Raw genomic sequence first — 13,168 nt, forward strand, 5'->3', positions numbered from 1 at the left:
ACCACCCCATTACCTGTAAAGTGATATTAGCTGATGGTACATTTTCTGCTGGATTATGCTCAGAGTCATCATTACTGACAGCATCTTCTCCTCCGCTTGGTTCTTCAGCTATTGGATCCATAGGAACTGCCTGTAATAAAATACATGTACATGTACATCAATGGACAAACATAATAATTAACAATTAAAATACCTAATTACAAAACCTCCTACATGTGCATTACATGGGGTACAACAATTAGTAACTATTATTGATACAAGTACAAACACTCTCCCTCCCTCTCTCCCTCTGTCTCTCCCTCCCCAGCATTATACTCAAAAGGCACATTATGTGTGGCAATTATGATCATGTAAATATTTAATAAAAATACAAACCACTTAAGACATGAAGAATAATAAACATGGCAGGCACTCTCTCTCTCTCCCTCCTCTTTCACTACACAAATGTACATGTACAGTGTACATGTACATCTAGTCCTCTTACTGATTCACTCTCCAGATGCTCTTGACTCGATAAAGAAGAGGTAGGGCTTGTTTCTTCACCTCTTCCTGTCTCTCCTTCTTTCGTTGAATGATCATCAGAAACGTGTTCATTCGATATAATGTTAGTCATGATACGACTGTGACCTGATACAGGAGAGAGAGAGAGAGAGAGAGAGAGAGAGAGATAAAAAAGAGATTAAAGAGAGAGAGAAAGTGATTAAATCAGAGGAATGGCTCATATTCTGTTGTTATCAACTGATTAATAAAGCTATAATGAAATAGACACGGCATCATTACCATCTTCATCATTATAATATGATTTGAAGCTTCCTCTCGTTAGCATACACGTACATGAACATGTACATAATGGCTGTTAAGCATGTGACATGTGTACATGTACACGGTACACAGATGTATGTGAATGGGTCTGATTATGTTATGACTGAGATAATTTGTAAAAATATTTCACTAATAAGATCAAGTAAACACAGAGATGCTTGTAATAGCTGACAGCTCTATATAGTGATAATAATAATAATAATAATAATAATAATAATAATATAGTCATTATTATTATTATATTATTATTAATAATATATTTAGCTCACCCCATTCTCCGTTGTCAACTCGACTAAGAGAGGGGACTTCCCCAGGACAGTTGCTTCCGACGTCTTTGACACATTTCTTGTGACAACTAAACTGACAATCTTTACACTTCATACCATTACGGAATACACCTTTAATCTAAAATAGAGAGAGAGGGAGAGGAGGGAGAGAGAGAGGGAGGGAGAGAGAGAGGGAGAGAGAGAGAGGGGGGGGGAGGAGAGAGAGAAGGAGAGAGGTAAGAATGGTGAGAAAAAAGAGATACAGTAAGTACATCCCAGTGTTAACTTTAGACATTAATCAGAAATTAATTATTCCATGAGATAGTCTAAACTGCATTGACACACAAGCGGTTATGAAACAGTGGCATACAGCTCTGTCCCTATTAACACTCAACTATTACAATAACAAAACAACACTATAAAAGGTGGTATATACAGTGTAGAATGTAGCTCATAAGTGTACATGTACATGTATGTACATGTACATGTACAATAGGCTACTTAGATGTAGATGGAATAGAGTTAACAATGTAGTTTATAAGTGTATGCAGTGTACAGAATAGTCTACTTTGGATGTAGATGGAGTAAAGTAAGGTTATACTTACCAGTTTCTTGCAGTGGTGACAAGCTGTAGGCTTCTTGAATGACTGGATAAAGAAAGTGTGAGGGACCTGGGGTCTATTGTGAAGTGCTTTGTCAATCCATAGCGGTCTACCGCTCCATGTTTCTTTTCTTTCTCTCAAGCGATTGGAAGAGCTCGAGCGAGGGAGGGACGAGGAGCCTTTGGGGATTCTTTGTAGACTGGAGGTGGACGAGGAGGGAGGGTTGTCACCCCAATGCCTGGTGCAGTCATTGGGTAGCTTAAAGGCACAACCTTTGTGGAAATTCTTATCACATCCTAAAAAAGAGAGAGGGAGGGAGAGAGAGGGGGGAGGGAGGGAGAGAGAGAGGGAGAGAGAGAGGGAGAGAGAGGTAGAGAGAGGAAGAGAGACAGACAGGCAGACAGAAAGGGAAGAAAGAAACACACATTGCATCTATTAGTATGTAACTGTTTCCTGTTAACTTAGAACAATTACAATGATATCATCCAGTAATAATAATAATAATTTATGTATAACGATACATGCAAATGCCAATATGATGAGATACAGCTTATGTACTTTCAGTATTAGCAGTAAACACACACACACAATCTCAATTCTACACTACATGTACTGTAGATAGATCCCTCCTCCTCCACCCAGCTCAGCTAGACATAATTTAAAACAAATGCAGCTGTACACATGTCACACATTCACACATTATACGCATGTACATGTACTTATTAGTCCAAACTCTCTCTCTCTCTTTCAGACACAAACACTTGAGCAGAATCATAACAGGATAAGATGGTCTGGAAAGAAAAGAGAGAGAGAGAGAGAGAAGGAATGAATGAAAGTCATTGAATAAAGGGAGAGAGAGAGAGAGAAAGAAAGAAGAAACATACATGATACATAGTAGTATGCCTGCCATAGGTTAGTGAGTATGTGTTCATGTGTACTACAACAAGATCAAAAGAATGTTAAACCATTCCATTTACGGTCTGAGGGTTAGTGCAGAAAAGGATTTCACTACATATCCAGTCACACACAACAGCTAGCACAACAAACAATATACTGTACATACAGTACTACTGACAGTCTAGCTCTCTCTCTCTCTCATTTGTTTGTGCAAGTGTGCAGCCTTTGAAGAGAGAGTGGGTGAACAAGAGGAGGAAGAAGATACAAAATAGGCCAGTGAGGGAAACAAGAGAAACAAACAATCAAAAAAGATGCAAGAGAGAAATAAAGGTAACAAATACAGAGAGAGAGAGAGAGAGAGAGAGGGAGGGGGAGAGAGAGAAGTAGAACTTACCCTCACACTTGAGTCCTTGTTTCAATATACCAAACATTACCACTCCGCAGTGATCACAGAAAGTTGGTGCCTTATACGTATGTACTGATAGTATATGAGGACATATTGACTCATTATATATCTGTTTTGCTTTAGCTAAAAAACACACAATCATAAAACATAAATGCACTCAACACTCAGCGTGATCGCTTACCTACTAATACTATTTCTATTAAAAGCCCGTCGGTGATATTGTCTCGCTCTGTCAGAACTTGGAGAGAGTCCGTGTCTTTGTCATGCTTGTAGAGTGTGACCTTTTCGTAGAGATCCCCATAAGGATGATCTGGATACTAATAGAGAGAAGGAAGATGTTTTGAGAAGTGGCATATACATATACATAATATAGTATCAGTGTTATTAAATTAAACAATTTATGACAATATCACTAATAAAAGGGAGTGAATGGACTAATGTATACAAATAAAGCGCACATACAACAAACTTTGTAACTAATGGGAAAAGTAATAAGAGGGTTTATCATTAATAAAGGATATACAATATACATGGGCTAATGCGTCAAGAGAGGAAAGAATAACAAGAGAATCGAATGGCAGATGTTTCTTAAGGAGGAAGCAACAACTGTTCCACCAAACAGATGCAAAACAGAAGGGAGTGAGAGAGAGAGAGGGCAAAACAATTAGTGTTACTAATTGCAAAAAAGCATGTACATTGTACATGTATAATCGCCTCTTGGCCACACACACATACATGTACATGTACACAAGTATTACTTTTATGAAAAATTCCAATAATCATACTAGTTTGTAATTTCACGGATGACAATAAATAAAAACAAAATATGGAAAAAAAAAATTAAATTAAAAAGGCAATTATTTATAGAAAATAATGTGCAGTCCATGCAAAGACACATTCATGATTATGTAAGAGGAATGCAAGAGAAGAGAGATAGAAAGAAAAAAGGAGAGAGCTAAGACATAGCAATACCTTTCTGAAGCCTGAGGTTATATAGTATACAGATAAATCTATACAAAACTTTCTCTCTCTCTCTCTTTCTCGTGTGTAATTTGAATCTCCACATACCTTGAAAGTTAGCATGTCACATACGTATTCCTGGAGGGTATCCAGACCCATTATCTGCAGATCATAGCCCATGAAAGTTTCCTCTTCCCTGAGGAGACCACACTGGAACTGTATGGTCAGCTTAGGCTCTTCCAGGCCATTCTCACCGGTTAGGGAAAGGGAAGGAACGCTCCCGTTAGAAGCAGAGGCTGTCGAGGCAGCCTCGTCAGCTGATGACATTATCTTAGCTCTTCTACTAAATTTAATGTACTTTCTGGTCCATAATTATTATCATGCAATATTACCTTGCTCTGTAAACAGTCTTGAAAGTTCAGGAAGAATTTAATATTGGGGCTAAAGGAGATTAAGAGAGAGAGAGAGAGATGGTACAGACAGAGAAGAAAGAAGAGAAGGTCCACAAGTCGGAGAGTGAGAGAGAGGAGTGGGGGAGTCCTCCAATAAAAGGAACTTAATTAACCGCAAGGTGACATTAATAAACCACTCCTACACCATAGAAACCAATGGGAGAGTATACGGAAGTTGACTTTCTTCATTCCCTTGTTAGGCAGAAAATTTTCACAATAAGATTACGGAAAATTACCAAAATTTTAATAACTAACCCCCGGACCCCCTGGAATTTATTAACACAACTCCACCTCTTTTAATTAATTAAAATGACGTCATCAGTACTAACTATCCACGCCTATTTTAATAACTATACCCGCCTTTTCGCAGTAAAGGGCGGGAAACCGCGCCCATTCAAAGGTTAGAATTTCAGAGTTCAGACACTCTGCACTTTTCCTCTCTTTCTCCATTCTTTCCCTATCCTCTCCTCCCGTTTAGCAATGTCCAAGAGACCAGTCCTAGCCAAAAAAAGAAAGCAGAAGAAAGAGGAAGAGAAAGTATAAAGAATAATTGCCATATGTCCCCCCATGTACTCTCTCAACTCTTGTAGGTCGTTCTTGATAGAGTCCTGGGCCTAACTTGCAGCAATGGCAACTCATTATCAGTGTCTTCAGCAGGATCCTGTCTTGTATATCCTGCTGGGTAAGAGAAAGAAAAAAGAGAGAAGTTTTTTATCTTCTTTATCGACCCTCTCTCCCCCTCTCTCTCTCTTCTCTCAGGTGTACTGTAGTACTTTATTATCCAAAGAGAAGCAAGTACGGTCACATCATTAATCCATCAAAGTATGTCACACACAGAGGCGGGCCCAGACTAGTCACACACACGCACACTTCTAGTGGGGACTATAATAATAGATGATATTCTTCCTATCTAAATATTAAGACAGCAAACACGTAATCATAGACACACACAAAGTTGGCAAATGTCCAAATTAATTAATCACCAGAAGTAATGATGCATACACATTTATAACACGTAGACGGCAATTATCACTAAATTAATCAGCCATTAATCAATTTAAATATTTATTTAAATATTAATTAATTAGGAAGCCGATTTCTTGTCTCTCTTTGTCGAGTGACGGTAAATTTGTTGCCTTTGGAGAAGTAAGAAGAAATACATGTACAACTGAAAAATAAAATTATTATGATATGTACTGTAGTGTGGTCACAATCCTGCTGTGCAGGTATGGGATGTGGTCTCATCTCCTCCCACCCACCTGGTCAGTCTTAAAGGGCACGCCTTTGGAGTTGCTTGTTTGGTAGGTCTGAAATATCCTGTGACATTAATTGACACGTTTATACTGTATAGGGATTCTCTCCAAACGGGCGGTACCTCATTTCAATCGGTTACCAACACGATCAGAATATCCATATATGGAATTGGAGAGGCGGGGTCAAATTAGCTTCAAACAAGATCACTTCTAAGGTCACTATATTTGTGGGGGTGGAGTTTTATTGTCCCCTCCCCTTCCTCTTGTAGCAAGTGTTTGGATTGGCCTTCTCTCAAGATGGGAGCTGTTTTGTAACTTGTGGTTCAAGGCGTGTTAGATTCTGGTACTTTGACACAAATCAGAGATATAAAGTAAGAAAAATAAAAAATGATATTAATAATAATAATACAAGCTTTAATTTCTCCTCCTACAATGTACCTCTTATCTTACCATTCTCCCCCTCTTTCTCTCCTCCTCTCTGTCTCTCAGTCTACTCTCACTCATCCTCTTAATGGCCGCTCAGCAATACTCGGTGATCATCAGAACAACACTTTCATCTCCGTCAGATGTGGGCACGGCCGACACTCCGGCCTCACGTATTCCCTGACAAAATCAGGCCTCCTCTGTCAGTTCAACTCTTCAAGAGAGCTGGACAAACTAACCGATATAAAGTCGGGCCGTGCCTACTGTCTGGAGTACAGCGAGTCTTTCATTATGTGTGGGTGTGGCGACGGAGTTGTGAGACTGTTTGACCCTGCCACTCTTGATTACATTGTTACTATGCCACGCCCACATCCTCTTACGGTACAGCTCTCGTTTGGACTTCAGTCAACTGTAGCTTCGTAAGTAATATTATAAATCAATTAGTCGTAGTATATAATGTATATTGTTGGAGTATAGGCAGCAGTTTATTACAGAGCCAGGGAAGTGTCCGGATACTGTTGCTCTAGGATATGATAATAATAATAATAAAGTAAACAATATAAGCAACTCTCTCATGTCAATTTTATTCTTTTCCTTTCTCTTTAGCTGGTTGCCGTGTACAATGATCACAGTCTCTATATTTGGGATTTGAAGAATCTCAAGGCAATTGGAAAGACTCATTCATTCCTGTACCACAATGCCTGTGTGTGGGATGTACAGGTAATGTTGAGAGGGAGAGAGAGAGACTCTTTATACATGCCCTCCTCCCTCTCTCTCCTACTGTACAGGCTTATCCTCCATTGGCTAATGGTGTCATTCCTTCTTTATCATTCATCACTTCCTCCTCTGATAACACTGTTCGGTTTTGGAACCTAACAGGTAACTATAGCAACTGACCCCACCCACTCAGCTATTATTAATCATCCTTAGAATCAAATGGCTCTGAAACACAACTAAAGAATGTCTATTCTAAGGTACGTGTATGCATGTACACTGTACATGTAATATTACTTAATTTTGCTGTCCTAATGCCTTAGGAGATATTCCATATAATATACACTGATGATACCGACACTACCTGTCTTAGGGACACCAGCCTATTACCAGGTAGGTAACTAAGTAATGAGTACATAATAATGAAGCTATATAGCATATAATGTACCTGCCCTTAACTCTATTCTCTGTCATTCTTTGCAGGCGATTCCACTGCAGTTGCTGATGCTTCTCGTGGCGTTCGTTCTATTCAATTCTCTCCCGAAGGACGTCATCTGGCGGTAGGGGATAGACAGGGAAACCTTAGGTTTGTGTAATTCAGTAAAACTCAGTAATCTCTTTGTATGATGATCCAGTAATCTCTTGTATATTTTCAGTATTTCTTTCCTGTAGGGTGTATGATTTGCAGTTTATGGATAAGATAGTTGAGGTTGTTGCTCATGATTCTGAAATATTGTCAGTGCAGTATTCGCCTGTTCACCCTTCCTGTAAGACCCTCTCTCTCTCTTTTACTCGACCATTGGTTTTTCTGAATAATAATGGCTCTGATATTGGCCTACATTTTCTGTATAAGGATACATGTAGTCAGACTTGGGTCAAATACAAATAGTATTTGTAATTAGTCGTATTTAAATACTTTTGAAAGTATTTGTATTTGTATTTGTAATTTGAGTTTTTGCAACAGGAAGTATTTGTATTTGCAATTGAAATACAGCAGGGAAGTATTTCAAAATACAGCAAAATACTTTAAAATACTTCAATGTGAATGAAGATGCTGTTTGAGTGACAAAACTTTGAAACACTAACGTTCATTAAATGCAATACATGACTATAACTAAATATTATTGATTATACATGCATGCATAATGAAAAGAGGCTTTCAATTTACTTGATTGATTAATTCATAAAACTACGTAGTTAATAACTGTCTATACTTGAGAAGAAAGTATTTGTAATTGTAATTGAAATACATGTATGCAGTATTTGTAATTGTATTTAAATACAAAGCTGAAAACAGTATTTGTATTTGTATTTGTATTTTTGTTTTTGTACAGTATTTGTATTTGTATTTAAATACTTCCACGTTGTATTTGACCCAAGTCTGCATGTAGTTACAGATAGGACTTCAGTTCTTAAGTTATGATCATCTGAAAAACTTTTGAAAGATGTACATGTACATGTAATACGTAAACCATGATACATTGTGTTGTACAATTTAGTATACTGATTAAGATACAGACTGCCCCTATCTTTCATGTTATTTAATTATATTGCATACAGCTGATTTACTTGACCCAATGCTGTCCCTTTATCCCTCTCAGATCGGATGCTACTGGCCACTGGGAGTAGGGACAGACTCATACATATATTTGATGTGTCTGATAATTACAACCACGTCCATACCATTGATCATCACTCAGCTTCAATCACTGCTGTCAACTTTTCTAGTAAGAAAAGCATTAATATATAATATTTGCATGTACGGTGTACTATCAAGATTTCCAGTGGATTTAAAGTTGCTTAAAAATTTGACGATGTAGCGATTAAGTTTGAGCTGATTCTGATCGTTAATGCTGATTTTTTAAGTTGCTCCAAAAGCCATGCACATGTATATTATTGTAGTGCTTGTCAGCTCATGAAATGTGCTTTTAACTCACTTAGCCTGCTTTGTGGGAAACCCTAGTGCATATATTTTTAAAATAAATAAGTCTAAATTACTTTATAATTCCATTACATTATTCTTCTTACGTTTTCTCTCTCTCTCTCTCTCTCTCTCTCTCTCTCTCAGTATCTCAGGACACATTGTATCTCTACAGTTGTGGAGCGGACAAATCTCTCTTCTTCTACACGTTGGATAAAAATGGCTCCTTTAAGCGCGCCCACCACATTGCGGAGAAGTCCTCAATGTATGACATGATAGTTGACCCCACCTCCTCCCTCATCGCTACTGCTAGTCAGGACAAGTTTCTACGGTAACCTTGCGAATATTGTTATTATTAATTATGTGGGCGGGGCTTGTAGGGTTTATGGGATCACTACCGGGAAGCTTAAGAATTCCTGTAAAGTTTGTGAGGACGAGGGAACGACCGGTTTATTGAAGGTTAGTAATTAATAGTTAATAATAGTATTATTCACTAGTTTTAATGATGATTGTAGGCTAATTTTTAATGATAATTATTTTATTTATTTTCAGTTGTCTTTGGATTGTTCTGGAAGCTATGTTGCAGTCAGTGGATCAGATAAATGTGTTTATGTCCTTCATTTTATTACTGGAGAACTCCTCTGTAAAATACAGGGACACTCGGGTAGGGAAAGGAAATATATATTATACAGCTATTACATTATTTTATATCTTTTCTTGCTTCCTCTCTCTTCCTCTCTCTCTCTTCCCTCAGAGGTGGTTACTGGTTTGATGTTTAGTAATGACAGCTCATATCTGCTGACTACCTCTGGTGACAGGTGAGGCGGGTTAGAAGAAGAATTTATTTATTTATTAATTTTATTGTTTAGCTGTGTCTTTGTTTGGCGTTTATCCCTTGATATGAAAGAGGTAATTATAATTTTTTAAAATACGATAATTCATAACATTGATTTATATTAGAACATCAGAAGACGTCTCAAAGAAAATAAGCAAACGGCCTATCTTGAATATTACACACCTCAAACCATTCCAACACCAACCACGCCTACTTTGACCACGCCTACCCTAGCCACACCTATGCCTGTCGACAGGTAACACATTATCATATGAATTTTTGATATAATTATTATACTGGGTATTATTATATTGGTGGCAGGAGAGAGACGTACGTTATACCAAAAGCAGATAAAGACGGAGCTCATTCACTGGATGAAACTGATGTACCAGGTATAGAAACCGTGTCCATTTTCCTGTCATTCCTTCCCCTCCCTCCCTCTCCAGATGAAGAGGGTGAAGATGAGGAGGGGTTTAGGTTCAGTGTCAGTAAGTTACCTTCCTGGGCTCAGAGGACAGTGTACTCCAGACCAAGTATAGCAGCTACTGTTGGAGTAGAGACAAAGAAAGGAGGAGAAGGAGTTACTGTACCACCACCTCCTGATGGAACAGCTGTAGCTGGTCGCTGGGCTGAGGTATGTTATTATTATTATTATTAATTTATTATTATTAGACACTTATTATTATTGTTGTTGTTGTTGTTATTATTATTATTATTATTTATTAGAGGGTTACTGCTGAGCAGTTCATTATGATTGAGGACAAAGACGCATCATCTGAAGGAGGTATGACATCACATGATTATCACACTATTATCACACTATTATCACACTATTATCACATGACCTACTTATGCACACAGAGAGCTCAGAGGCTGAGATAGAGATGGTAGAAACAAGAGACTCTCCAGAAAATACTGAGAATATCAAGGTAAACTAAACTACTGTGGGATATTATTTTATGCAATTTTATAAAATTTTTGAGGGCTGTAAATTAAGCAAATTTGCCCCCCCCCCAAATTTTTTTTAGACTTTTTTAATTTGATTTATTTTTCATGAATTTTTAAGAATTGCAAAATCTGCAAAATTTTATAAGACTCAAAACTTAGCACCATACAATGGCTTGTTGTAGGTAGAGAAAGATGAAGATGGTGAGACTAACTCATCACTTGAGGAGGAAAAGGAAGAAGAGACTCTAATGAAACAAGTAATGGAGAAACTGCTAGAGGAGGAGGAGGAGGAGGATACCACTGACAGTCAGACTCAGCCTAGTGTAACTGACAGTCTTATGAGCAATGAGGAACTGGTGTATCCTAAATCCACTGGGAGAGACAGCGTAGACCCCAGGTAACCATTAATAACTATTAATATAACCAGTAATAACTATTAATATAATTATTAATAATTATTAATATAATTACTAATAACTATCAATAACTATTAATATAATTACTAATAACTATTAATATAACTATTCATATCTTAGTATGTTCAAAGTGACGACTCCCGAGAGAAGAGCTTCCGTGAAAAACGTGGCAGAGTTGGTGGGTGGTGTGTGTGTTAAAGTGACCACGCCTCTTCATCTTTTAATAGGTATCACCGACTGAGAAAAAGGTAGGGGAGGAGGAGGAGGAGGAGGAGAGTCCTGATAGTACTTGCTCAACGCCCGAGACAAACATAAAGTCTCTCGGGACTCTTATCGTTGATGAGTCAGCATTTTTAAGAACTCACTTTGAGAGTTTGACGGCCGAGAAGGCTGACCTGATTTTTGGCCCCGCCCCTGAGACAGACTCACCTGGAGTGGGTCCTACGAGAGGGTTTTCCCCTCCTTGCAGCCGACCGAGCATATCAGCCATCTATTATAATAGGAGGAGGAGCTTCACTACTGGGTAAGAGTGGGCTATTAACTTATTACTTAATAGTTTATTATTATTATTGTTATTATTATTATCATTTTATCATTACATGCATATCTACATGTACATGTAGGTGCATTAAAATTCGTCCTGTTACCAGCTCAACTTCTACTAATTATGCGTCACCCGAACTAACTGATAATCGTTACCGAACCCTACCCACTTCACCTCGCTCTACAGAGACAGAATCAGTAATAGACATCTCTTCGGAAGAAACTAGCGAACCAAAGACACTGACAGTAGAGGAGGAGAGAAAGGAGGAGGAGGGGGAGGAGGAGCAAGGGAGAGATGTTAGCGATGGTGATGATGATAGCTCGAAGTCACATGAGACAGGGGAGACTGGGAATATTGTTAGGTTTCGACCAAGAGGAAGGGTAGTGAAGAGACCAAAAATAACTAGAGAAGAGATAACAAAGACAAGAAAAAGATTGGAAGAAGTAAGAGGAGAGAGAAGAAGAGAGAGAGGGAGTTTACATGTACATGCAGTAAGAGTTCCTGGTGTTGTCATGACAGCTATCACCAACCTTTATCATTTGGTAATTGCTGGTCATAGCTGATAAGACTGACTGTGGTTCATTACTTAATCATTGGGTTGTTATTATGCACTTTTGAACTCTCTCCCTCCCTCCTTCCTCTTTCAACCTCTCTCCCCCCCTCCCCTTTCTCTTATAGCTTGGCTACTCTGAGTTTGCTGAGTCAAGTAAAGCTAAGGAAGCTATAGAAGGAGAAGTGAAATCAGTAGAAGATGTACATGTAGATCAGACTGGTCAGGATGACAATAAAAAGGAGAGAGAGGAGGAGGAGGAACATGGTGCAAGAGAGTCAGTTGTGAAAGAGACTGATGCACAGTCTCTTGTGGAAGACGATGATAAAGTCTCATTTGATGAACTTTGTAACAGAGTAAACTCTATCACTGGGCAATGTCAGGAATCACTTACAGCATTAGGCGGTTTGTATCAGCAGGTGAGAAGAGGAACATTATTTTTACTGGAATTAGTTCACACTTTGTAAAATGTAGAAATCTCTCCTTTTCAATTTTGATGATTTTTGGCCCGAGACCGTGTACACGTATTGTAGTACAAGGACTTTAGCCCAATTTTTGAGAAACTTTTAAAATCCATAAAAAATTGAATTTCAGAATCAACTAAAAGTTTTATAAAGCATGTACATGTATATTTATCAGAAAAATTATAGAAATGTGGGATTATTTTCTTGGAGCCATTTCCACAAAATACCCTGTTAGAAACTCCTTGCTAGATATATTGAATCCTCCAGTTATCACAACCCCGCATTTTTTCTTTTTAATAATAGTCACTCTCCCTATCAACTGATAATTCAACTAAACTTCAGTCACTCATCAGTACCTCCTTACAAACGCTATCCTCTCGACTCTCAGACATAAGACAATCAGCGACGCTAGACTCTCTAACTACGACCACGAATCCACCGACAAGCCAACCTAAGCCAGCAGCTCTTCCAGGAGCTGAATCACTTGAACCATTTTTGGAGAACCTGTCAGAGAGACTGATAGCAATGATGAAAGAGAAATTGGAGAAGAGTGAGGACTGAGGATTGTGAGATGGTTAGTATCACTACATTATAAAGTGCATTTAAAACTAAGAGACACTGTTTCTTTTTATCACTCAGTTATTTGTTATTGATATTTACATACAGTCTTGTAGCATATATATTGTGCATCCATC

General features: G+C 38.2%; 2 protein-coding genes and 1 long non-coding RNA gene across 4 annotated transcripts; 1 reads left to right on the forward strand and 2 right to left on the reverse strand.

The window, feature by feature from the left end:
• Positions 1-10: 10 nt before the first annotated feature.
• LOC105316825 (serine/threonine-protein kinase D3-like) lies at positions 11-4,470 on the reverse strand (the record flags this gene model as incomplete). The annotated part of the gene is made up of 8 exons (XM_011412043.2): positions 4,346-4,470; positions 4,062-4,296; positions 3,175-3,310; positions 2,982-3,116; positions 1,694-1,986; positions 1,092-1,227; positions 485-627; positions 11-130 (listed from the first exon to the last, which is right to left on the reverse strand). Coding segments are annotated over exons 2-8 (1,182 nt in total), but the record flags the coding sequence as incomplete, so codon positions are not given.
• Positions 4,471-4,602: 132 nt separating this feature from the next.
• Positions 4,603-13,158, forward strand: LOC100632400 (mitogen-activated protein kinase-binding protein 1-like). Its single transcript, XM_019993495.1, has 33 exons — positions 4,603-4,805; positions 4,884-4,942; positions 4,996-5,087; positions 5,165-5,227; positions 5,494-5,551; positions 5,608-5,706; positions 5,757-5,873; positions 5,928-6,029; positions 6,148-6,500; positions 6,559-6,631; positions 6,688-6,801; positions 6,870-6,960; positions 7,012-7,055; positions 7,119-7,188; positions 7,279-7,381; positions 7,468-7,562; positions 8,397-8,522; positions 8,864-9,047; positions 9,097-9,175; positions 9,269-9,380; positions 9,471-9,534; positions 9,586-9,625; positions 9,677-9,807; positions 9,873-9,943; positions 9,998-10,185; positions 10,278-10,335; positions 10,413-10,480; positions 10,682-10,896; positions 11,036-11,093; positions 11,143-11,438; positions 11,539-11,902; positions 12,138-12,428; positions 12,777-13,158. Exons 1-33 carry the CDS (start codon positions 4,715-4,717, stop codon positions 13,032-13,034), a joined length of 4,227 nt encoding a protein of 1,408 aa, XP_019849054.1. The 5' UTR covers positions 4,603-4,714; the 3' UTR covers positions 13,035-13,158.
• LOC109580411 (uncharacterized) lies at positions 4,799-5,415 on the reverse strand. 2 transcript variants are annotated; one of them, XR_002184234.1, is made up of 3 exons: positions 5,179-5,415; positions 4,988-5,083; positions 4,799-4,903 (listed from the first exon to the last, which is right to left on the reverse strand). It is a non-coding gene; the product is annotated as an uncharacterized LOC109580411 (long non-coding RNA). The 2 variants fall into 2 exon arrangements; XR_002184235.1 differs by having other exon boundaries at positions 4,979-5,083; positions 5,179-5,264.
• Positions 13,159-13,168: the final 10 nt, after the last annotated feature.

This window comes from Amphimedon queenslandica, unplaced genomic scaffold (genome assembly GCF_000090795.2).
Source record: "Amphimedon queenslandica unplaced genomic scaffold, v1.1 AMPQUscaffold_13492, whole genome shotgun sequence".
NCBI classification, from domain to species: Eukaryota; Metazoa; Porifera; class Demospongiae; order Haplosclerida; family Niphatidae; genus Amphimedon; species Amphimedon queenslandica.